Source organism: Oryzias latipes, chromosome 1, assembly GCF_002234675.1.
Source record: "Oryzias latipes chromosome 1, ASM223467v1".
Lineage (NCBI taxonomy): Eukaryota > Metazoa > Chordata > Actinopteri > Beloniformes > Adrianichthyidae > Oryzias > Oryzias latipes.
In genome coordinates, this window is record NC_019859.2 from 623,731 (window position 1) to 647,394 (window position 23,664).

The following is a 23,664-nucleotide window of genomic DNA, read 5'->3' on the forward strand; positions in this document are numbered from 1 at the left end:
GACGTCCAACCAGCTGGATGAAAGACGTCCAACCTGTTGGATGAAAGACGTCCAACCTGCTGGATGAAAGACATCCAACATGCTGGATGAGAGACGTCCAACCTGCTGGATGAAAGACATCCAACCTGCTGGATGAAAGACGTCCAACCTGCTGGATGAAAGACGTCCAACATGCTGGATGAGAGACGTCCAACCTGCTGGATGAGAGACGTCCAACCTGCTGGATGAAAGACGTCCAACCTGCTGGATAAAAGACGTCCAACCTGCTGGATGAAAGACGTCCAACCTGCTGGATGAAAGACGTCCAACCTGCTGGATGAAAGACGTCCAACCAGCTGGATGAAAGACGTCCAACCTGTTGGATGAAAGACGTCCAACCTGCTGGATGAAAGACATCCAACATGCTGGATGAGAGACGTCCAACCTGCTGGATGAGAGACGTCCAACCTGCTGGATGAAAGACATCCAACCTGCTGGATGAAAGACGTCCAACCTGCTGGATGAAAGACGTCCAACCTGCTGGATGAAAGACGTCCAACCTGCTGGATGAAAGACGTCCAACCTGCTGGATGAAAGACGTCCAACATGCTGGATGAGAGACGTCCAACCTGCTGGATGAAAGACGTCCAACCTGCTGGATGAAAGACGTCCAACCTGCTGGATGAAAGACGTCCAACCTGCTGGATGAAAGACGTCCAACCTGCTGGATGAAAGACGTCCAACCATGCTGGATGAGAGACGTCCAACCTGCTGGATGAAAGACGTCCAACCTGCTGGATGAAAGACGTCCAACCTGCTGGATGAAAGACGTCCAACCTGCTGGATGAAAGACGTCCAACCTGCTGGATGAAAGACGTCCAACCTGCTGGATGAAAGACGTCCAACCTGCTGGATGAAAGACGTCCAACCTGCTGGATGAAAGACGTCCAACCTGCTGGATGAAAGACGTCCAACCTGCTGGATGAAAGACGTCCAACCTGCTGGATGAAAGACGTCCAACCTGCTGGATGAAAGACGTCCAACATGCTGGATGAGAGATGGCGCCTGTGTGCACGGCCTGCCGTCTGTCAGCGGTATTTTTGTTTGTGTTTGTGCTACTTCTGACAACTGTCATTAAAAACATCAACTCTTTACTGGTGTATGATCGCCAAACGCTCCTGGATCTGAGCTGTTTTCCACCAAAGCTGGTGCAGTTTAGACACGATGGTCAGGAGACGCCGCACCCGTTGCTGTCCGAGGTGCCTGTCTACCTGTGCCGCACCTCAGTGACGTTTCAGCGGAGGAAACGCCGTCGTCGTCGTTATCGGGGAAAACGCGGGGGTAAGCTGGCGAATCTGAAGCGGATGCTGACGACCTGTCTGAGGCGCTCTGCGGTGGCCTCGTTGGATGACTTTGGACCGGTTCATCGACTCTTTCCTTCCCGGCGCTCATTGGAGCCTGTCAGCACCTGGCTGTTACCTGTCGCCGGCTCAGAGCAGCTGTTCCAGCCTCGCGGTCCCTGTTCTCCTCGCCCCAGGCAGCGCGGGGTGAACCTGGAGAGCTTACGGCCGCTCCCCCGGGCCAGCCGGACCATCAACACCCCGGCCCCACCACCCCCCGCCAGATTTGGCCTGGTGAACACTAGGTCCCTGGCAAACAAAACTTTCATCCTGAAGGATTTTTTCGCCTCTCAGGGCTTGGATTTCCTTTGTCTGACGGAGACGTGGCTGAACGTCGGTGAGTCCAGCGCGTTTTCTGAACTTTTACCGCCGGACTGTGATTATTTCAACTCCCCGCGCACATCAGGCCGAGGAGGAGGAATCGCCACCATTTATAAATCTGCATATAAATGTCTCCCTCCGTCTCTGCTGGTCTCTTTGTCCAGCTTTGAACTTGAACTTTTTGAACTGGGCTGCTCTCCACCGGTGCTGTGTGCTGTGGTTTATCGTCCACCAAAATACAACAAGGACTTCTTAAATGAATTCTCTGGGCTGCTGGCTGAAATCCTGCTTAAATATGACCGAGTTCTTATTGTTGGAGATTTTAATATACATGTGTGCTGTCCAGACCATACAATGTCTAAGGACTTTTTAAGTCTTATTGACTCTTTTAATCTTGTTCAGCATGTGTCTGAACCCACGCAGGAACGTGGACACACACTTGATCTGGTGCTAACATATGGACTCTCTGTTTCTAACCTGGTGATATGTGATGCAGTGTTTTCAGATCATATGCCTGTTTTATTTGACATCACTCTGCCCTGTAGCCCCTGTAGGCCTCCAGCTCCGGCTCGGTGGGTCCGTATCATCAAACCTTCCACTGCAGCTCTTTTCTCTTCTTCTTTTAATCAAACCAGTGTCATCCCTCAGTCCACATGTTCTAGTACAGATGAGCTCAGCTCCTGGTTACACTCCACCTGCCTGACAGTACTGGATGCAGTGGTTCCACTTAAATCCAGGCAGCCAAAAGTTAAAACTGAGCCGTGGTTGAACAACGTAACTCGTGCTGCTAGACGTGAGTGCAGAAAAGCTGAACGGAAGTTTAAAAAGGACAAGCTACAGGTGTCACTACAGATGTTGAAGGCCAGCTGGTGTCATTATCAGGCTACTGTAAAAAAGGGGCAAAAAGGGAACATCTGTCAAATGTTATCCTGTTAAACCGACACAAGCCCCGTGTCCTGTTTAGCACCATAGATGCAGCTCTCAACGCCCCCAAGTCTGTCTATGTCCAACCTACGCTGGAGACATGTGAAACCTTCCTTAGGTTTTTTGTGGACAAGGTGAATAATGTCAGGGCCCTCATATCACCACCTGGATTTGACCCCTCTGTTGTTGTGTCCTGCCCTGTAACCTTTGACCAGTTTGAACCAGTGACTCTGTCTGTTTTATATGAGACTGTGAAACACCTGAAGCCCTCAGGTTCCCCCTCTGATGCGATTCCACCCCGATTATTTAAAGAGGTTATCACTACTCTGGGACCTGCAGTTCTTGCTGTTGTAAACGGCAGCCTTTCCTCTGGTGTGTTTCCTAGAAACTGTAAACATGCTACAGTACAGCCATTGATAAAGAAGCCTAACCTGGATCCCTCTGTGCTGTCCAATTTTAGACCCATTTCTAAACTTCCTTTCCTCTCAAAGATTCTGGAAAAAATTGTGTATGTTCAATTGAAGGATTTTTTAGATGAAAATGGCAACCTTGAGGTTTTCCAGTCTGGCTTCAAATCTCTACACAGCACCGAGTCAGCTCTGCTTAGGGTGTTTAACGACATCCTCTTAGCTACAGATGCTGGGGACCATGTGGTTCTGGTACTACTGGATCTTACAGCTGCCTTCGACACACTGGATCACAACATCTTGATCTCCCGGTTACAGCAACTTGTAGGCATCCGTGGCACTGCTCTGCAGTGGTTCAGGTCATATCTAGAAGATAGAACATTTTGTGTAAACCTCAATAATGTTCAATCTTCCTCTGCTCCTCTACTGTATGGGGTCCCGCAGGGTTCAGTCCTTGGGTCTATGCTTTTCTCTCTTTACTTACTCCCCCTGGGTTCCATTCTTAGAAAGCATAACTGTGCTTTTCATTGCTATGCGGATGATACCCAGATATACGTCCCAATAACAAAGAAGGATGCCCACTCCATCAGCCCTTTAATTAAGTGCTTGGAGGAATTGAAAATCTGGATGGCTCTTAAATTTTCTCCACCTCAATGACGAAAACACAGAGGTGATTGTCTTTGGTCCCAGTGGCAACAGTGAGTCACACCCTATAGCTCTGGGCTCTCTCACTCAATCGGTGAAATCCACAGTCACAAATTTAGGAGTGAAGATGGACACTGGTTTTAATTTGGACAGGCAGATCAGTTCGGTGGTGAGATCCAGCTTCTTTCAGTTAAGGCAGCTTGCCAAAGTCAAATCATTTTTATCAAGAAAGCACTTTGAGACAGTAATCCACGCCTTTGTTACAACTCGGCTGGATTACTGTAACTCCCTTTACTTTGGTACCCCTCACTCATCCTTGTCCCGTCTCCAGCTGGTGCAGAACGCTGCTGCACACTTGTTAACTGGAACATGGAAGAGAGAGCATATCACACCAGTTCTGGCTTCTCTCCACTGGCTGCCTGTCCATTTTAGAGTTCGTTTTAAAATTCTTTTATTTGTTTTTAAGTCTTTAAATGGTCTGGCTCCGCCCTACCTCTCTGAGCTGCTACACCTGCATTTCCCTTCCCGCTCACTTAGATCAGCTGACCAGCTGCTCCTAGATGTGCCAAGGACACGGCGGAAACTCAGAGGGGATAGAGCATTTGCTGTTGCTGGCCCCAGCTTGTGGAATGCACTCCCTATGCAGGTTAGGAAGGCCCGTTCACTGAATGATTTTAAATCCAAGTTAAAAACTCACCTTTTCTCCCTGGCTTTTAACTCAGTATGAGTTGATGTTTTTATTGGTTTTATAAATTTATTTTTATTGGTTTTATGTATTTTTATTTAATGTATCGATTTCTTATTGATTTTATTCTGTTTTAGTTTGTTGTTTTGTTTTATTCTGCATTGTTAAGCACTTTGGTCAGCTTCTGCTGTTTTAAAAGCGCTTTATAAATAAAGTTGACTTGACTTGACGTCCAACCTGCTGCTGTTTGGTAAAGGGGGGGGGGCTCTACAGACCCGTCTCTGTTCAACACTTAACTCCTGACTAAATGTTTAATTTGGAGTTAATTTTAGTGAATACATATTTATTTATAAAGCTTGAATGTTTAGTTGAAAAATAAATATTTTAATATGCATATTTAACTTTAATTTGACCAATTTAAAGTGTTTTTTTGCAAACTAAACATTTAGTTTGTAAACGAATATATTAATTTAATGTTTAGCTCCTAACCTATCATTTATTTGATAATAATAAATGTAACATCAATTAAAAGGTGAATATATTGCTGTAAATATTTGACTCTTTCCAGACTAATTGCTAGTTTATTCTGCACCTGAATGAGTTTATGAAAAGCCGACAGAAGAGAAGAAGGTGGAGTGAGTTCAAGTTAAACTACCAAATTTAGTAATTAGTGAAGCAAAACTTACTGAAAATATGTGATAATAAACATCTAAACAAATCCATTACAGGTCAATTATACCAGGACTTTAACAGAGAAGTGAAACATAAAATAACTGAGACACCTGTCAGTCACATCAGGTGCTCAACATGGACATTCATCAAATGACCCGTAGTCCCCAAGATGAAAGAAATGCAGTTCAGAATGAGAAACAATGATTATCCATCAGCAGAGACGCTGAGGAGAAGATTTGAGGTTGATCCGTGTGATTTCTGTCATACAGAAACAACCAGAAACGTTTCTTCATGTCAGAGATCCAAAGATTCTGGATCAGTAAGAAAATGAACAACATCCAATAATAATCAACATCCCATAATAATCATCCAATAATAATCATCATCCAATAATGAACAACATCCCATAATGAACAACATCCAATAATAATCATCATCCAATAATGAACATCCCATAATAATAATCACCCAATAATGATCATCATCCCATAATAATCATCCAATAATGAACAACATCCCATAATAATCATCATCAATTCCCAGAATAACATATTCTGTTCTCTAACAGTAAATTCTCCACAGAAACAACAACTTTAGTGAAAATCTTCCTGATTTTAGGAAAATATCATTTTCCTCCAAAAATGGAGCAAAGATGGTCTGAATGTTGTGTTTCTAAAATGAAGTCAGATTCTATTGATCCTCATGAACTCAAATCTTTCTTGATGACATCGATCTGCTCCAGAATAGTTCCTGATCCAGATGACCTGGAAATGGAACTTATGCTGAGAGATTTCTCTGTTTTCTACATGGAGACATGTGTTTCTGTGGAGATCTGCGCCTCACGTCACTGTCTGCTTCATGTCTGCCACACTTTTCTATTTTAAAAAGTGTTTACGAAGCTGCTTTTTCCGCGCCGCTATGTGACAGTAAACGCGCCACCGAAAAGCATTCTGGGTAGAAGAAAACATGGTGGGAATTTCGAACTCTGTTCTTTCGGTCCGCCTTAAAAGCTGAATTCGGTTCGGTCTCGGTTCTCCTCACCGGGTCTCCATGACCGAGGAGCGGCACCGGTTCTGCTCCCCGCCGGAACCGGGCGCGAAACCGCCGCGCGCGAACCGGCTGAGCCGGAGCTCCAGACAGGCGGAGTCCCCGCGGAGCCGAGGTGAGGAGGCGCGCGGGATCCAGTCGGTTCCGATTCTCCTTCTGCCCCTCAGAAGGTTCTCTGAGCTTTTTCGTTCCTGCTGGTCGAAGCTTTGAAACGTCATTTATGGAGACGAATGACGTCATGAGGTCCACAGATCCTTTGGTACCGGAAGGTCCAACCCCCCCTCAGTGTCCTCAAAGCTCTGAGGAACATCCGGGTCCAAAAGTAGAACTCTCCGGTTCTTCAGCGGGTCATGACGATGTTCTGTGGAGTTCGGGTTCTCCTCCAGACAGGAACCCTGAAACCCGGTCCAGATTCTCCTCCAGGTTTGTTCTTCAGAACTCCCGGTCCAACGACGGACCAACCAGCGCCGAGCGGACACGTCCAACAACAGAACCAACCAGGATCCACTACAGATGGACCCCATAGAACCTTCTGTCACGTCTTCCCAAAGACGGCCACAAACGGGTCAGGACCATCCGGTCAGTAAACTCATCAGCACCCTCCTTTTCTGACAGGTCGAGCAGAACTTCTCCCAGAATTCAAGACTCCCACCCGGATCCCCAGACCCAAACCCGCATCAGCTTCCAGCGCCGAGTCTCCTGTCAGCGACTCGGACTTCCAGCAGGACATCGTCTGGGACGGCGCCTCGCCGGCACCGCGACGCCCAGGTGAGCCGTCGCACCTGGAGCTGGACGGGTGGAGTTCTGAGCTGCAGGTTCTGTCTGCAGGCCGGAGACCCGGGAAGCAGTCCGCCGGAACCGTCAGCATCTCCCAGATCGTCAGCAGGATCGCCCCAAAGGTCGGTGCCGCCGGGTCGTTGGTGGGCATGCACGTGGGCGTGCACGTGGGTGTAACTGTGCTTCCTGTGCAGCACGGCCGGCCGCGGACCTCAGAACCGAGCCTGCAGCAGTGGATTGGTGACAGCGCCAGCATCCCCTGCACTCCTGAACTTCCAGCTACCAGAACCAGGAAGAAGAGGTGAGTCTGAGTCCAAGCAGAACCATGCCAGAACCGAACGTGGGCCCCCGGAGGCCCAAGACTCAGCAGGAGTGCGCACGAGTCACACAGCTCCGCCCATTTAGGGGGTGTGGCCTATCCTAAAGAGTTAGCCATGATTAGGGGCGGGGACCCTCTGGACCTGCTTTGGTTTACTCATCATGTGCATGTTCTGGAGTGGTTCTGCTGAATTCCTGTTCTGTTTTGGATCAGAACCAGCTCTGATGTCCTGCTGAAGCTTGCCCAGCAGTTCGACCAGAACCTGTTCCACCAGGAGGAGGGGCTTCTATCGGACCGGGACCTGGACTTTAGCGACCATCAGAACTTGGAGCCGGCGGCGGACGCTCGGACGGACCCGGACCAACAGTTGGACAACGACCTGGACTTCCTCTTTGATTGTCCAACTCAGAGCCTGAGCCCGGTGCCGGTACCGTCAACAGAACCGCCTCAGCCTCACCCTGCCACTCTGACCACTGCAGCCGTTTCCACGGCGACCTCCAGGAGCTCCTCGACCCGCGACGCATTTGAGGACGACTGGGAAAATGACGACTTGCTGAATGACTCTTTGGTTCTGGAGATGACTCAGAACCCGCACATGTTCATGACGCCCCAGCTGTGTTCCACCCAGAACCCACCGGGTCAGGGGAACACGCCAGGTCCGGGACCCAGAGCCCAGAAGGAAAACACCAGACCCAGAGCCTGGTTCCGATTGGACCGGACCTCGGGTTTCTCTGAGAGAAGAAACCAGAAGGTCTGGAGAACGGAGCGGTCCGGGTCTGTGGTCCCTCAGCAGATGTGCCGTCCAATCAGTACCATGCCAGAACCACAGGGTTTTGGGGTCCAACAGATAACTTGTCCTGGTGAGGTTGTCCATAAGAACCCTGACCCGGTTTCTTCCCAAAGAAGCCCTCCTGACGTGGACGAGGATCTGGACTTGTTGTTCTCCTCAGAACCGGTCTGGGATGATCCGGCTGACGACGAGCTGCTGTGTGAGGTCTGTGACGAACTGGAGAACCAGATCCAGAACCGCCAGAGAGCAGTTCTGCAGCCGACCCACAGGACCCAAGACAACCAAATCCAAACTTCAGCTGCTAGCCCCTCCGGTCCGGGGGAGGGCGCCGTACCGACGAGCACCGCAGCCACATCCACAGGGAGGGCGTCTGTGTCGCCATGGCAACAGGGAGGAGCCCAAAACACCGTTTCCATGACGAGTAAGAACACACACACACAAACCAACATCCATGCCCCGCACTTTGGTTCTGATCCTGATCGGTGAACCTGGACAGAACCTCTGGGTCCTGCCCTTCTGGTCATGTGATCGTGTTGCCGTGGCTGCAGGTGTCTCTCTGTTACATGGTTCATGTGGCTGATGATGTCACTTCCTCCTGCAGGTGGCGGGAAATGCTCAGCGGCGGAGATCGAGCTGAAGAAGCAGCGGGCTGTGGAGCGGCGTCGGCAGAGGCTACGGGCTGCACAGAACCTCCACTCTGACCCAAACTGAACCCGAGCAGAACCTCTGAAGAACCGGTGAGGGAGGTGATCCGGCAGCGCTTTGCTGGTTCTGGACGTTTCAGAGCCAGTGATGAATTTTGATGTAGCCCCTCCTCAAAGCGGCCCAGAAGTGGGCGTGGTCTGTTCCACTGCTGAGCAGACGGTGTGAGTGTCATGATGAGGGACTGAGACGAAGACCTCCACATGCGGGAAATACTTTTTGTACAGACATGAATAAATCTGATCTGACGTCTGCTTCTGCGTGTCTTTCAAAATAAGAGTCTAGGACGTCGGTGTCTGCGTGTCTTTCAAAGTAAGAGTCTGGACATCTGCCTCTGCGTGTCTTTCAAATAAGAGTCTCGGACGTCGGTCTCTGCGTGTCTTTCAAAGTAAGAGTCTGGACTTCGGCCTCTGCGTGTCTTTCAAAGTAAGAGTCTAGGACGTCGGTGTCTGCGTGTCTTTCAAAATAAGAGTCTCGGACGTCGGTCTCTGCGTGTCTTTCAAAGTAAGAGTCTGGACATCGGCCTCTGCGTTTCTTTCAAAATAAGAGTCAAGGACGTCGGTCTCTGCGTGTCTTTCAAAGTAAGAGTCTCGGACGTCGGTCTCTGCGTGTCTTTCAAAGTAAGAGTCTGGACATCGGCCTCTGCGTGTCTTTCAAAATAAGAGTCTAAGACGTTGGTCTCTGCGTGTCTTTCAAAGTAAGAGTCTGGACGTCGGTCTCTGCGTGTCTTTCAAAGTAAGAGTCTAGGACGTCGGTGTCTGCGTGTCTTTCAAAATAAGAGTCTCGGACGTCGGTCTCTGCGTGTCTTTCAAAGTAAGAGTCTGGACTTCGGCCTCTGCGTGTCTTTCAAAGTAAGAGTCTAGGACGTCGGTGTCTGCGTGTCTTTCAAAATAAGAGTCTCGGACGTCGGTCTCTGCGTGTCTTTCAAAGTAAGAGTCTGGACATCGGCCTCTGCGTTTCTTTCAAAATAAGAGTCAAGGACGTCGGTCTCTGCGTGTCTTTCAAAGTAAGAGTCTCGGACGTCGGTCTCTGCGTGTCTTTCAAAGTAAGAGTCTGGACATCGGCCTCTGCGTGTCTTTCAAAATAAGAGTCTAAGACGTTGGTCTCTGCGTGTCTTTCAAAGTAAGAGTCTGGACGTCGGTCTCTGCGTGTCTTTCAAAGTAAGAGTCTGGACATTGGCCTCTGCGTGTCTTTCAAAATAAGAGTCTCGGACGTTGGTCTCTGCGTGTCTTTCAAAGTAAGAGTCTGGACATCGGCCTCTGCGTGTCTTTCAAAGTAAGAGTCTGGACATCGGCCTCTGCGTGTTTTTCAAAGTAAGAGTCTGGACATTGGCCTCTGCGTGTCTTTCAAAATAAGAGTCTCGGACGTCGGTCTCTGCGTGTCTTTCAAAGTAAGAGTCTGGACATCGGCCTCTGCGTGTCTTTCAAAATAAGAGTCTAAGACGTTGGTCTCTGCGTGTCTTTCAAAGTAAGAGTCTGGACGTCGGTCTCTGCGTGTCTTTCAAAGTAAGAGTCTGGACATTGGCCTCTGCGTGTCTTTCAAAATAAGAGTCTCGGACGTCGGTCTCTGCGTGTCTTTCAAAGTAAGAGTCTGGACATCGGCCTCTGCGTGTCTTTCAAAATAAGAGTCTAAGACGTTGGTCTCTGCGTGTCTTTCAAAGTAAGAGTCTGGACGTCGGTCTCTGCGTGTCTTTCAAAGTAAGAGTCTGGACATTGGCCTCTGCGTGTCTTTCAAAATAAGAGTCTCGGACGTTGGTCTCTGCGTGTCTTTCAAAGTAAGAGTCTGGACTTCGGCCTCTGCGTGTCTTTCAAAGTAAGAGTCTAGGACGTCGGTGTCTGCGTGTCTTTCAAAATAAGAGTCTCGGACGTCGGTCTCTGCGTGTCTTTCAAAGTAAGAGTCTGGACATCGGCCTCTGCGTTTCTTTCAAAATAAGAGTCAAGGACGTCGGTCTCTGCGTGTCTTTCAAAGTAAGAGTCTCGGACGTCGGTCTCTGCGTGTCTTTCAAAGTAAGAGTCTGGACATCGGCCTCTGCGTGTCTTTCAAAATAAGAGTCTAAGACGTTGGTCTCTGCGTGTCTTTCAAAGTAAGAGTCTGGACGTCGGTCTCTGCGTGTCTTTCAAAGTAAGAGTCTGGACATTGGCCTCTGCGTGTCTTTCAAAATAAGAGTCTCGGACGTTGGTCTCTGCGTGTCTTTCAAAGTAAGAGTCTGGACATCGGCCTCTGCGTGTCTTTCAAAGTAAGAGTCTGGACATCGGCCTCTGCGTGTTTTTCAAAGTAAGAGTCTGGACATCGGCCTCTGCGTGTCTTTCAAAGTAAGAGTCTCGGACGTCGGTCTCTGCGTGTCTTTCAAAGTAAGAGTTCGGACATCGGCCTCTGCGTGTCTTTCAAAGTAAGAGTCTGGACATCGGTCTCTGCGTGTCTTTCAAAATAAGAGTCTCGGACGTCGGTCTCTGCGTGTCTTTCAAAGTAAGAGTCTGGACATCGGCCTCTGCGTGTCTTTCAAAATAAGAGTCTAGGACGTCGGTCTCTGCGTGTCTTTCAAAATAAGAGTCTCGGACATCGGCCTCTGCGTGTCTTTCAAAGTAAGAGTCTGGACATCGGCCTCTGCGTGTCTTTCAAAGTAAGAGTCTGGACATCGGCCTCTGCGTGTCTTTCAAAATAAGAGTCTCGGACGTCGATCTGATTTCTGTTTCTGCTCTTCCAGCTGACCTTAAACAGGAACTCTGGTTTCTATCAGGTCATTTCAAAGGAACCAGCCAAGTTCCCAGAATGCACCACTACGCCCAGAACCGCTGTGGCTTCAGGAGCAGCTGAGGTCCAATCAGAACCACAAAGACCCCCCCAACCACAGCTGACGCTGCCACATGAAACCCTCTGCATCCTCATCCCACTGAGAATGACTGCTGCCCGGCCTGACACGCAGGAAGTCTCTTATTTTGAAATGCAGCTCTGTTTCCAGCTTTTCTGCAGTCAGACGTTCACACGGGTTTAAACCTCCGACCCAAACTGGTGGTTGAACTCGTTTACTGGAGCAGACGGACCGATACCCAGCAAAAACGTTTATTGGAGAAACTACCCACAGTGCCTCAGTACATGAACAAAGTACCACTGTAGTTTGTAACTGATTACTTTTGAAAAGTACTCTTCTACTAAACATGAAGGGAAGGCTGGACTTCAGAGCTGCTGTCCAACCGGAGGTCCGCTGCCACATCAGACGTCAACCACCATCTTTTTGTGGAAGTCCAGTCCGCCGACCACCTGCAGGACACAGACAGGAAGTGAGGTCACAGGCACTTCCTGTTTGAATGCGTCAGTGAATCAAGCAGGATGAGAGCTTCTGGGAGCTGCGAGCTAACAGAGCGCCGTGTGTCGGGGGGGGGGGGGGCACACGCCAACCTCTCAAAGCAAACAGACTCGGGGGTTTGAACTCCAAGCAGCTCCTGAGAGCAGACGGAGTCGGACCCGGTCCGCCTCACCTGTCTGAACGCCGTCTCCGTCCTGGTCGGCGCTGATGATGGTTTTATCCACGACCTGCTGCAGCTCCCAGTCCTTCAGGTTGCTGCCCGCCATCGTCTTCAGGACCTGAAACAGCTCGCCGTTCGAGATGAAGCCGTCTTTGTCCACGTCGTAGATCCTGAAGGCGACTGAGGACAGAGAGGAAGGTCAGGAAGTCTTCCTCACTTCGAATCGGACCCCCGAACATCAGAACCCCCAGAGAAGAGGCTGAGTCTTCTTCCAGTTAGGAGGTTCTGAGGAGAAACCATCATGGAGGACAGGTTCTTCTGGCTCCTCTCCACGTGCACACTCACGTGCACGGCAGAGGGAACATGCAGACGGTCAGACTCATGGTCCTCTCAGCACAGAAGGGGGGGGGGGTCCTCTGGGGGTTCAGGTGAGGTTCGTGCCCAGAACCCCCACCCTAAAAGAGCCTGCAGGACCCTAACAGCCCCCCATGGATGAAGGACTGACTCACATTGCAGCTTCTGCTCTCTGCTGCCTCCAACGCTGAACTGGGAGATGCCCTCCATGAACTCTGCAAACACAGCGACACTCAGAACCGGGCCCTTCTGCCCCCCAGTGGACCAGCACATGGACCTGAACCTGCAGGGGAGTCTGCGTTCACCTCTGAAGTCGATCTCGCCGTCACCGTCGGTGTCGAATATGTCGATGACCCGTGGAACCAGGGGGTTCTGCTGCAGCTCAGGGAGGGACATGAACTCCCCCACGCTCAGGGAGCCCGACCCATCCAGGTCAAGCTTCTTAAACCTCTTCTTCAGCCTCTTAATCTCACCAGCCTGACCTGCAACGACACACAGCAGGTGCTGACCCACCAGGGTTCTGGACTCTCCAGGTTCTGACCCGGGAGCTCTGCCCCCCCCCATCACTCACCGGGGCTCTGCCTGGTGCTGGCCATGGCAGCTGCAGGATCTCTGTGAAGGAGCGGCGGACCTCCCGACGTCTCGGTTAAGCCGGGTCATGTGACAGCAGTGTGACCGGGGGGGAGGGGGCCTCCACCCCCCCTGACAGAGGGAGCAGCATGACAATGAGTCTCCGTCTGTCATTAACCTCAACGACAGCAGTGTCTGAACTCCGTCTACACGGGTCCAGACAGAACCAGAGAACTGGACCGGGTCTGTGTGACGTCATCCACAGAAAACGGTCAACTTCCTTCCAAACAAGGAAGTCGATTCAGTCCACCTTTTTGTACAATACGGACGCCGCCATGTTGGAGCCAGACATCAGGAAGCACTGACTGGTCCGAGTCAGTCTGAGTCATCGTTTCTATAGCAACCACGCTCACCAATCAGGAGGGAGCTTGTTGGAAGGCCACACCCCTAACATTTCAAAGCAGGCCACACCCCATCTGTTGATCAAACGTTTTAAACGTTGCATAAGGGGCCAATAGGCTCCGCCTACTTTTAGTTGTGGCATCTGATTGGTTAGTTTATAACTTAAATGAAGAGAAAATATCAAAGAATTAGGATTATCAGGAAGATGTTTAAAGATCCAGAACGGTTCTCCTGGAGAACGACGGAGGGACAGACGTTTCTCTACAGAAGTCTGTGTACTTCCTGTTTGGAACGCCAGGGGGCGGGGCCACTCTGTCCACTTGTAGAGTCGTGTAGAAGTTCTCAGGATTCAAGCAATAGACCCACGATGAAGTTGAAAGGACTTTTATTTTAAAAGGTCAGGATGTGGGGATGTTCTTCTTGACTTTGACGGAAAGGTCAATGGTCAGAAATACGTCAGGAATCAAACAAAGGCGTCATTTAGAAAGGTTTAGAACAGATTACTGGATTTGAACAGATTCACATCATTTTAGCTTCAGAAACTTTCCAGGAAGCCTTTTCTCTTTAGTCCTGAGCAGACGGCTGGAGATCTGAACGCAGATACAAAACATGGACAGAGACATCTTTGTTTACTGACCAGCGGTCCATAAATGTTCAGGTCGGACCAGCAAAGCTCTTCTGGTTCGTCCGGTCCCGGCAGAGAACCACGAGAACGCAGAACCGAGGTTCTACAGCCGTGATTCTCTGTCGGATCAGCAGATTCAGCATTACTGAACCCAACAGATCATTGATTGACCGTCATTAAAGCCATCAAACACGAGTCGGATCGGATTCAGATTTCTGCTCCGTGTCCTTTGGTAATACCAGCACAGAGGTCGTGACCTGGCATGGTCCCGCCTTCAGGAGGTTCAGCCACGCCTACGCCGTCTTCTGCTTCTTCCGGGCCTGAAACTGCTGCGTTTTGCTCTTTATTGATTTGACGAGCAACGACAGACTTGGGTCCATGTCTTTCTTTGACGCCATGGTCTCAGAGTCATTTTCCCGCCTTTCTGCGGCAGCTTCCTGTGTCATGGCCGCCTGTCTGTGCGAAGGTGTGGCCTCCTGAGCGTCGAGCTTGTCCTCCAGGTGGCGCTGCTGCTCTTCTCTGCGTCGCTGCTTCTCTGCCAGGATGCTCTGCATGGCCTTGGTCTTCCTGTAGTTGGGGTGGGAGGGGTCCAGGCTGAAGAGATGGGAGGTGAAGATGGCCTGGAAGCGGGGGTCCTGAACGTCAACCTGAAACCAAACAACGGGGTCACAGAACGCTGCTGCAGTGGAACCACAGACTCTGGAGGATCCCTGCATCCTCTTTACTGCTGTGTCCCAACCAGGAACCTCCTCCAGGGAGGGGCATTCGTCTACAGAAACGCCTCCATTTAATGATGCAGCTACACCAAAGACCACATCTCAGTATTAAGCATGTGAAACCACCAACAAGGACTCTGGCGGGGTCACCGTAAGGACTCTGGCGGGGTCACCGTAAGGACCCCGGCGGGGTCACCGTAAGGACCCCGGCGGGGTCACCGTAAGGACTGCGGCGGGGTCACCGTAAGGACCCCGGCGGGGTCACCGTAAGGACCCCGGCGGGGTCACCGTAAGGACCCCGGCGGGGTCACCGTAAGGACCCCGGCGGGGTCACCGTAAGGACTCTGGCGGGGTCACCGTAAGGATTCCGGCGGGGTCACCGTAAGGACCCCGGAAGGGTCACAGTAAGGACTGCGGCGGGGTCACCGTAAGGACCCCGGCGGGGTCATCGTAAGGACCCCGGCGGGGTCACCGTAAGGACCCCGGCGGGGTCACAGTAAGGACTGCGGCAAATCAACCATAAAGGCTCCGGCAAAGCTGGAAATGAACTTCCATCCTTAACAGAATCTTTGGAGGAAGTCGATCATTTATCTTCCAACTAGAAAACCTTCTCAGATGAGCAACACACCCAAGATCAGAAGTCTCACCTGGAAGCCGTCATCCTCCAGTAGCTCCGCCCCTTTCTTCAGGAGCTTCTTCCTTTTCTTCTTGCTCAGGTTCTGCTGCTCCACGATGCGGTCGTAGTTGAAGTGTGCGTGTTTGGGGTCCGTGTCGTCCTCCATCAGCAGAGCCATCTCAGCCTGGAACACAAACAGGGTCAGCTCCAGCTGGAAGCAGCAGTTCTCCTCAGTGGGAGGGGCTTCGCCTGACCTGCTGTTTCTCCAGCTCCTCGCCGTTGTCGGCAGCACATATTTCCACCTTCTTCTTCTTCTTCGGTTTTCTCTTCATGTCTGCAACAGAAGAAGAGTTGGACTCTGACCCTCATCATCCAGAAAGAACCCAGGAGCTCCTCTGGGACGTGGACACTTCTTGATGTCAGAGTTCCTCTGAACGTCTCCAGGAACAGCGACAAACAGCAACACGTTCGTAGCAGCAACACCTTCAACCATCAACAACCCGAGCCGTCACCAGAGAACCGGCAGTCAGGCGCGTGGCGGTGGTTTCCCACCAGCAATGAGGTTCTAGGCTGAAGCACTGACCACTGCGTTCCCCTCCGAGCTCCTCCACAAAGAAGGGGTCGCTGAGGTCGACGTCATCAGGAAGCTGGTCATCGCTGAGCTCGCCATCAGACGCCCCCTACAGGGAATAAGGTCACATGACTCAGGAGGAGGCACAAAGGTTAAACCCAGTAAAGCATCGACTCTCTAGCAGCCTGGTTATCTGGGGGGCGGAGTCACAGGCCTTGATGACCAAACCCACATTCCTGTTTTCCATGAAGAAAACCAAACAGGATCCACTAAGATCAACCCCATGATGTGGACCCCCTGAACCTTCAGTGTTGGTGTCCAGCCCACCTGCTTCTTCCCGCTCTTCTTCTCCTTCTTCTTCTGCAGGTACCCCTCCCAGGGCGTCAGCTTGTCCTTCCCCTCCAGCTTTTCCTTCACCAGCTTCTCCGTGGTCTCCTTCAGACCTGCAGAAACCACACAGCAGCTGTGAATCCAGTCCAAAGCTGCTCCCGGACCAGGTCTATGCTGTTCTTCCTGTTCCTGGTCTTAGTGGATGCTATCCATGCTCCCGGTTCTCCCTCCAAGGTGACATGGGAGAAGTGGGAGGATGTTGTCAACAAGCTGGAGGGGAAGATGGAGAAGTGGTGATGGCTGCTCCCCCAGACGTCTTCTAGGGTTAGAGTTCTGGTCATCAACTACCGTGTTGCTTCCCTGTTTGGGTCCTGATGGGGGGGGGGTCTCACTGGACATCAGCTTCGTCCCTTCAGTCCCAACGGCCCGACTCTGAGGACGTTGTCCATGTTAGTCATTGGAGGGGAGGACGGACCACCTGGCAGAGTTCTTTACAAGGCCCCTGTATGGAGAACCGGAGACCTGCGATGGCGGCTCTTAAACGGTTCTGTTGCTTCTTTTATCTCTGTTGTTACCGTCTCTGACCGCCGGCCTTTCTGCCGTCAGAGGGAGACGGTTTCTGTTTTTAGGGAGTGAGAGTGGATTTGTGGTTTTGGTTATGGGTCAGGATACAAGAAGACAGAGAGAGAGAGAAGTTGGAGCTGTGGTACCACAGTCAGAGTTCGCCTAAACGTCTCCAGGAACAGCGACAAACAGCAACATGTTCGTAGCAGCAACACCTTCAACTGTGGTACCACAGTTACTGTGGTAACTAGTTACCACAGTAACTAGTGTTCTTCATGTTCCTCATGAATTTCAATTCTCTAACATTTTGTTAAATGATCCCAAACTGCATGAAAACCTGAGGTTCCCTGAGGAACCTCGTTTTAGAACCTTCAGCAGAATCTCTCCAGTTCTTAGAAAAACCACCGTTTGCTCCTGAACATTTTCCAGTACCGTTTCATTACAAACTGGAGATCCCCCTTTGGGCTCCATACCTGGCACCCAGGTGACCTCCATCTCCATGTCTTTGTCCTCCTTCTGGTCTTTGTCCTGGACGCTCTTCAGCAGCTCTCTGTACTTGGAGATTTGCTCCTCACTCCTCCTCTTCTTCGTCTCGCTGACAGCTGCCTCTGTGGAAGGAGGAGCAGATCAGTTCCATTCCACAGAGGGACCCCTCCCTGAAAGCTCCGGTCCCACCTCCCCCCGTGTCCGGCTCCTCTCCACTCAGAGCCTCCTCTTCCTCACTGGAGGAGGCCAGGTAGGCCCTGAAGTCCATGTCCAGGAGCTCGTCTTTGTTGAACTTTCGGTTGAGGGCGGTCAGGCGCTCGTGGTCGGTCTCGTCCCACGTCAGCTGCACCTGGTTGGAGGAACACGCGTTAGTGTCTGGGAGGGAGCAGAAACCGCTGAGACGGTCTCACCTTGGAGGTGGCGGCGGCTGAGGAGGTGAAGAGTTTGGGCGTGAACGCAGAGGGATTGACGTGGGTCGCCTCGTCTCTGGGCTCCTCGTCAAACGTCATGTCTTCAGGAACGAACCTGTTGGGCTCAGAGTCGGTCAGACGTGTGCGGCGGCGGCGGCTGAAGGACGGCCAGACGAGCGTACCGGAGGTCCAACACGGAGCAGCTGCTCTCGTACTCAAAGCCGTCGCACTCCTCGTAGATCTTTGCCGCCGTGTCGACCGAGTCGCACTCCACCACGGCGTAGAAGTACTTCAGGCGCTTGAACTGGTAGTCGCGGATCTTCTCCCTGTGAACCCTGAGAGGAGGTGATGAGAAGGAGCTGCAGCAAAGTTCCCGCCCTCTGTGAGGAGGCGCAGCAGATGCCAGCATGACATCATCATGACAGCAGCACTTACCTCTCCTCCTCCGTGTCTTCCTCGGAATCTTCTGGAAGGGCCTTGAGCTCCGGTGGTCCCCGGGCCTCCTCCTCCTTCAGCCTCTCTTTCCCAAATTCTGACGGGTAGATCTGAGCAACACCCAGAATGCATTGCTGTTAGAACGCCGTTGCTGACCACGCCCCTTCCATCAGAATGGGTCCCACGGGCCGCCTCACCCTCACAGACAGCACGGCGCCCCCTTTAGGTGCAAACGAGCCGAACAGAACCAGCAGGTCCCGGGCCTTCATGCGGTCCCAGTCCATGTTGCAGACGGCCAGCCGAGTCGAAGCCTGACCCAACAGAACCGGGTCAAACAGATCCACAACGGTCACCCCCTCCCCTCCCTCTGAGGCGGACCCACCTGTTCGCCCCGTGGAGCGTCCTTGCACAGCTCTCCCCAGTCATGCTCCAGCTCCTCTTCCTCCCTCCTGAGGATGGCGTCCACCTCATCCTCCTCATCTTCGTCTGAGCTGGTCTCCACGTTCCCCTTCCCCCGGGCCAGGTCCGGTCCACTATCGCTGTCGTCCTCAGAATCCAGACTGGACGACTCCTCCTCATCGGACCGCCTCGCTTCGTGGCGCTTCCCCTCCTCAGCTTCATCACCAGCAGACAGCTCCTCGTCTTCATCACCTTAGAACAAGAGAAACAGCATCAGAGGATCTTCTGGAGGCCCGATGAAGATCTGAGCTCCATCGCTTCCCGTTCTGACCTCAGGGTCACAAACATGTTCTCCGTTCGTTTTTCCTGGTTTAACGGAACAAAGTTTTTCTGTTTTTCATCTGCTGTCGCCATGGAAACGCAGCAAAGACGGGTCAGGGGCTCAGCTGTGGGACAGTGTCTGGCCAAGGAGTTTAATGAGGGACCACCTGGACCGTAAACGAAACACCCGCCTGAGGCTACGAGAACCCTGTCAGAACCAAAGACAACCATCAGAACCATAGAGAACCATGAAACCGATCAGAACCATAGAGAACCATCAGAACGACATGGCGCGACAGTGGCTCAGGTGGTTGAGCGGGTCGTCCAATGATCGAAGGGTTGGCGGTTCGATCCCCGCTCCCCCCAGCCAAATGTCGTTGTGTCCTTGGGCAAGACACTTCCCCCTCCTTGCCTCCAGTGTGGCTCCACTGGTGTGTGAATGTGCATGTATGATCCCGGTGATGGTCAGAGGGGCCGTAGGCGGGAACTGGCAGCCAGGCCTCTGTCAGTCTGCCCCAGGGCAGCTGTGGCTACAACCGTAACTACCATCACCAAGAATGAATGAGGAGGGAATGAATAATGGACACAATGTAAGAACTTTGGATGTCTTGAAAATCGCAGATAAGTCCAATCCATAGAACCAATCAGAACCAAAGAGGACCAGCAGAACCTGTCAGAACCAAAGAGAACCATCAAACGGATCAGAACCAAAGAGGACCATCAGAACGATAGAGAACCATCAAACCGATCAGAACCAAAGAGGACCATCAGCACCAGTCAGAACCAAAGAGGACCATCAGAACCATAGAGAACCATCAAACCGATCAGAACCAAAGAGGACCATCAGCACCAGTCAGAACCAAAGAGGACCAGCAGAAACAGTCAGAACCAAAGAGAACCATCAAACGGATCAGAACCAAAGAGGACCATCAGAACGATAGAGAACCATCAGAACCGGTCAGAACCAAAGAGGACCATCAGAACCATAGAGAACCATCAAACCGATCAGAACCAAAGAGGACCATCAGCACCAGTCAGAACCAAAGAGGACCAGCAGAACCTGTCAGAACCAAAGAGAACCATCAAACGGATCAGAACCAAAGAGGACCATCAGAACGATAGAGAACCATCAGAACCGGTCAGAACCAAAGAGGACCATCAGAACCATAGAGAACCATCAAACCGATCAGAACCAAAGAGGACCACCAGCACGATAGAGAACCATCAGAACCGGTCAGAACCAAAGAGGACCACCAGAACCATAGAGAACCATCAGAACCAAAGAAGACCACCAGAACCAAAGAGAACCAGCAGAACCAAAGAGGACCATCAGAACCAAAGAGAACCATCAGAACCGATAAGAACCAAAGAGGACCATCAGAACCATAGAGAACCATCAGAACTGGTCAGAACCAAAGAGAACCATCAGAGCCGGTCAGAACCAAAGAGAACCATCAGAACCATAGAGAACCATCAAACCGATCAGAACCAAAGAAGACCATCAGCACGATAGAGAACCATCAAACCGATCAGAACCAAAGAGGACCATCAGAACCAAAGAGAACCATCAGAACCGATAAGAACCAAAGAGGACCATCAGAACCATAGAGAACCATCAGAACTGGTCAGAACCAAAGAGAACCATCAGAGCCGGTCAGAACCAAAGAGAACCATCAGAACCATAGAGAACCATCAAACCGATCAGAACCAAAGAAGACCATCAGCACGATAGAGAACCATCAGAACCGGTCAGAACCAAAGAGGACCACCAGTACCATAGAGAACCATCAGAACCGGTCAGAACCAAAGAAGACCACCAGAACCAAAGAGAACCAATCAGAACCAAAGAGGACCATCAGAACCAAAGAGAACCATCAGAACCGATAAGAACCAAAGAGGACCATCAGAGCCGGTCAGAACCAAAGAGAACAGTCAGAACCAAAGAGGACCATCAGAACTAGGGGTGTCAGAAAAAAATCGATTGGGTAAAATATCGCAATAGTTCATTTGGCAATACTTGTATGGATTCAAAATGCTGCCAGATCGATGTTTATTTAATTATTTCTGAGCGTCCTTCAGCGTCTGACTCTTGTTGTCCACTTCACCCTCCGACCTCTAGTTGGCAGCAGAGAACATGGAGCCTCTTTGAGCAGCTCTACTCTGCACAAGACAACAGGAAGACTGCAGCCAGAGGCAGCTGGTTCTGTTGTTACGAGACATGAACTACTTCGTTTTTACTTGAAGGGATACTAGACAGAAACTCTGAACCATGTTGCTGCCAGTAAGATAGAAAAACGAGGATTTCTGTGCTTTTTAGCGGCTCAGATAAATAAGATAGACAATGAAGCACGGCAGCAGCTAATAGGCTAATGCGCTTAGCATCTGCTAACATGCTAGCAAAGCGGGCTAAAGTTCTGCAGAACCTCCCAGCAACAGATTCTAGTTTAGTGACCTGATGGATCAGAGGGATGTGTACATCGCTCTGAAAAAGGCTGACTGTGGTGATCAGTGTTACCAGTTCCTTCTGTGTGTGAGAAGCGTGTCTGCAAAGGTGCAGCAGAGCAGACTGTAAACATACAAAGCACCTTTTTTGTTACATTAAAGCAACTTTCCTTCCTTCTGTCCTGCTGCCTCATCATCACACTTTATTGTTTCTGGAAAAAAACAGTTTGCCCCCCCCCCACCCCTTTATTTTGGAAGCACCATTCAGGCCCCAGAACCGTTGAAAAGCACTAGAGAAGCTACATTAATGCTGAAAATAAACAGCATTTTATTTCCCCAAAAGACACTTATTGGTTAAGGAACATTCATTCTTTGTTTTTTCTTACACTGAAAAATATATATTTATGTTTTAAATCAGACAATGTTGACTTCCCTTTCTATGTTTTAACTTACCAAAATAAAAGCACTATGAACTTATATATGAGATACAGTTGCAGTGCTTAACATTAACATTGTGATCATTAAATAAACTGAATTTGACCATTTTATTACAGTGGAAGACATTAAGATTCAGGTAAAGTTTTTTCAAAGTCCTTAAAAAAACAGAAAGGAAATATGTTTTGGTAAAGTATCGGGATACGTATCGTATCGCCAGACTCTTGCCAATACACACCCCCAATCAGAACCGGTCAGAACCACTGATCTAACAGCTTCGGTCCTGCGTGATCCGGCCAATCAGAAGGCCTCTATGTGTGGGCGGGGCCAGTCGCCGTGTGGCGTTACTGCTCCAGCTTTAGTCCAGCATGCCAGCAGTCTTCCTCGGTCTCTGCAGCTTTATGGCGTTGACACAGATGTTCTTCTGTGAGGATGAAGTTCAACCAAAAGCTCCTCACCTTCATCATCATCATCATCGTCTCCTCTTCCTCGCGGTTCAGCTTCATCTTCTCTGACCTTCGTCCTCCCCTCCTCCTCCTCCTCTTCATCGGAGTCAGACAGCTGGTAGAAGCGCCTCAGGTCTTCGGCGGTGGAGTGGCTGACGGGTCGGCCCCGTTTGTCCACCGTCTGTTTCACCTTGAAGCGCTGGTCGTGGAACATGGACCGGAACCGTTTGTCAATACTGATCTTACGGTCCCGCTCAGGCATCTCCCAGAACCGTGGGTCCTTCTGGACCCGGAGGAATCGTGGATCGCCGTCCTTCATCTTCTGGGACGACATGCTGGAAGAAACCACAGAACCCGAGATCAGAACAAACGGAGCGCCAGTCAGAACCACAGGCTGCAGAACCACAGGTACTTCCCGGCAGAACCACAGGCTGCAGAACCACAGGTACGTCCCGTCAGAACCACAGGTACGTCCCGGCAGAACCACAGGCTGCAGAACCACAGGTACGTCCCGTCAGAACCACAGGCTGGAGACCCACAGGTACGTCCCGGCAGAACCACAGGCTGCAGAACCACAGGTACGTCCCGGCAGAACCACAGGCTGCAGAACCACAGGTACGTCCCGTCAGTCAGAACCACAGGTACGTCCCGTCACCAATAGGAGAACCAGAAATAGAAAACCGGGTTCAGTCCAGTTCTGAAAACAGTTTTAGTTTCTGATCTTCAGAACCGGAACCGGGCCGGGACTCTGAGATAAGTTGAAGCATGAAACTAGGATCCGTAAATTGATGCTGCGTTCAGCCCTGGACCGAGCCCGGTACCCGAGGCTTCACACCGAACTTTGTTAATTATTTTAGGTCTGCTGACAGACATTAAGTCCAGCAGAATTCCGTAATCTTTACATTAAAGGTTCGCGGTTTTGTCGTGACGGACCTCGGAACCAGAACTCCGGTATCCGGCGGGAAAGCACCGAGGAGGAAACCTACGGCTGAAAATAATAATGAAGAACGTTTACCTTTGCTTTTAGCACGTGCTTTCCCAGCATGCACCTCTGCCGTTACCCTCTGTTTCCCCGCCTTCTTGTTCCAATGGAAAGCGACGTGGGACAAACTTCCCGAAATCGCTGCAAAACGAACTCGTTTAACAAACAGTATAAAAACAGACATTTTTACGGATATTTCGTAACAAAACGACACTTTGACATCATTTTATTTTACAAATGGTCTCAATTAAATTAGTGTTTCAAACCGACATGTCTTCGTAGGTGACCTGTCAACACAAACGGCGACCGTCCCGGTCACCTCCAGGGCCCAGGCTGACACCGAAACTCTGCGCTTATGGCAGAGTCTCTTACCAGGTTCTGATCCGGTTCCGCAATTTCCCACAGACCCAAACAGATCCGGGTCCGGG

The 23,664-nt window shown here is 50.8% G+C and overlaps 3 protein-coding genes across 9 annotated transcripts; 1 reads left to right on the top strand and 2 right to left on the bottom strand.

Annotated features, from left to right (window-relative positions):
• Positions 1–948: 948 nt before the first annotated feature.
• On the top strand, positions 949–8,922 carry LOC101168917. Of its 4 annotated transcripts, none has more exons than XM_023953700.1 (6): positions 951–1,716; positions 6,696–6,848; positions 6,909–6,979; positions 7,052–7,158; positions 7,390–8,387; positions 8,568–8,922. In XM_023953700.1, the coding sequence occupies exons 1-6, from the start codon at positions 1,038–1,040 to the stop codon at positions 8,675–8,677; spliced, it is 2,118 nt and encodes a 705-aa protein (XP_023809468.1). In that variant the 5' UTR covers positions 951–1,037; the 3' UTR covers positions 8,678–8,922. The 4 variants fall into 4 exon arrangements, with proteins under 4 accessions (XP_023809467.1, XP_023809468.1, XP_020556256.1 ...); XM_020700598.2 differs by lacking the exon at positions 951–1,716 and adding an exon at positions 5,491–6,195; XM_023953699.1 differs by having other exon boundaries at positions 949–1,716; positions 6,696–6,979.
• Positions 8,923–11,712: 2,790 nt separating this feature from the next.
• LOC101168674 (calcineurin subunit B type 1-like) lies at positions 11,713–13,735 on the bottom strand. Its single transcript, XM_023953742.1, has 5 exons — positions 13,058–13,735; positions 12,792–12,968; positions 12,642–12,701; positions 12,145–12,312; positions 11,713–11,926 (listed from the first exon to the last, which is right to left on the bottom strand). The coding sequence occupies exons 1-5, from the start codon at positions 13,080–13,082 to the stop codon at positions 11,886–11,888; spliced, it is 471 nt and encodes a 156-aa protein (XP_023809510.1). The 5' UTR covers positions 13,083–13,735; the 3' UTR covers positions 11,713–11,885.
• A 91-nt stretch (positions 13,736–13,826) lies between these two features.
• esf1 (ESF1 nucleolar pre-rRNA processing protein homolog) lies at positions 13,827–23,632 on the bottom strand. Of its 4 annotated transcripts, none has more exons than XM_020700595.2 (14): positions 23,609–23,632; positions 22,267–22,589; positions 18,594–18,862; positions 18,409–18,522; positions 18,212–18,321; positions 17,959–18,111; positions 17,777–17,891; positions 17,556–17,715; positions 17,354–17,488; positions 16,314–16,429; positions 15,999–16,095; positions 15,670–15,749; positions 15,447–15,599; positions 13,827–14,730 (listed from the first exon to the last, which is right to left on the bottom strand). In XM_020700595.2, the coding sequence occupies exons 2-14, from the start codon at positions 22,586–22,588 to the stop codon at positions 14,377–14,379; spliced, it is 2,178 nt and encodes a 725-aa protein (XP_020556254.1). In that variant the 5' UTR covers position 22,589; positions 23,609–23,632; the 3' UTR covers positions 13,827–14,376. The 4 variants fall into 4 exon arrangements, with proteins under 4 accessions (XP_020556254.1, XP_023809461.1, XP_023809453.1 ...); XM_023953693.1 differs by lacking the exon at positions 23,609–23,632 and adding an exon at positions 23,270–23,381 and having other exon boundaries at positions 18,594–18,865; positions 22,273–22,589; XM_023953685.1 differs by lacking the exon at positions 23,609–23,632 and adding an exon at positions 23,270–23,376.
• Positions 23,633–23,664: the final 32 nt, after the last annotated feature.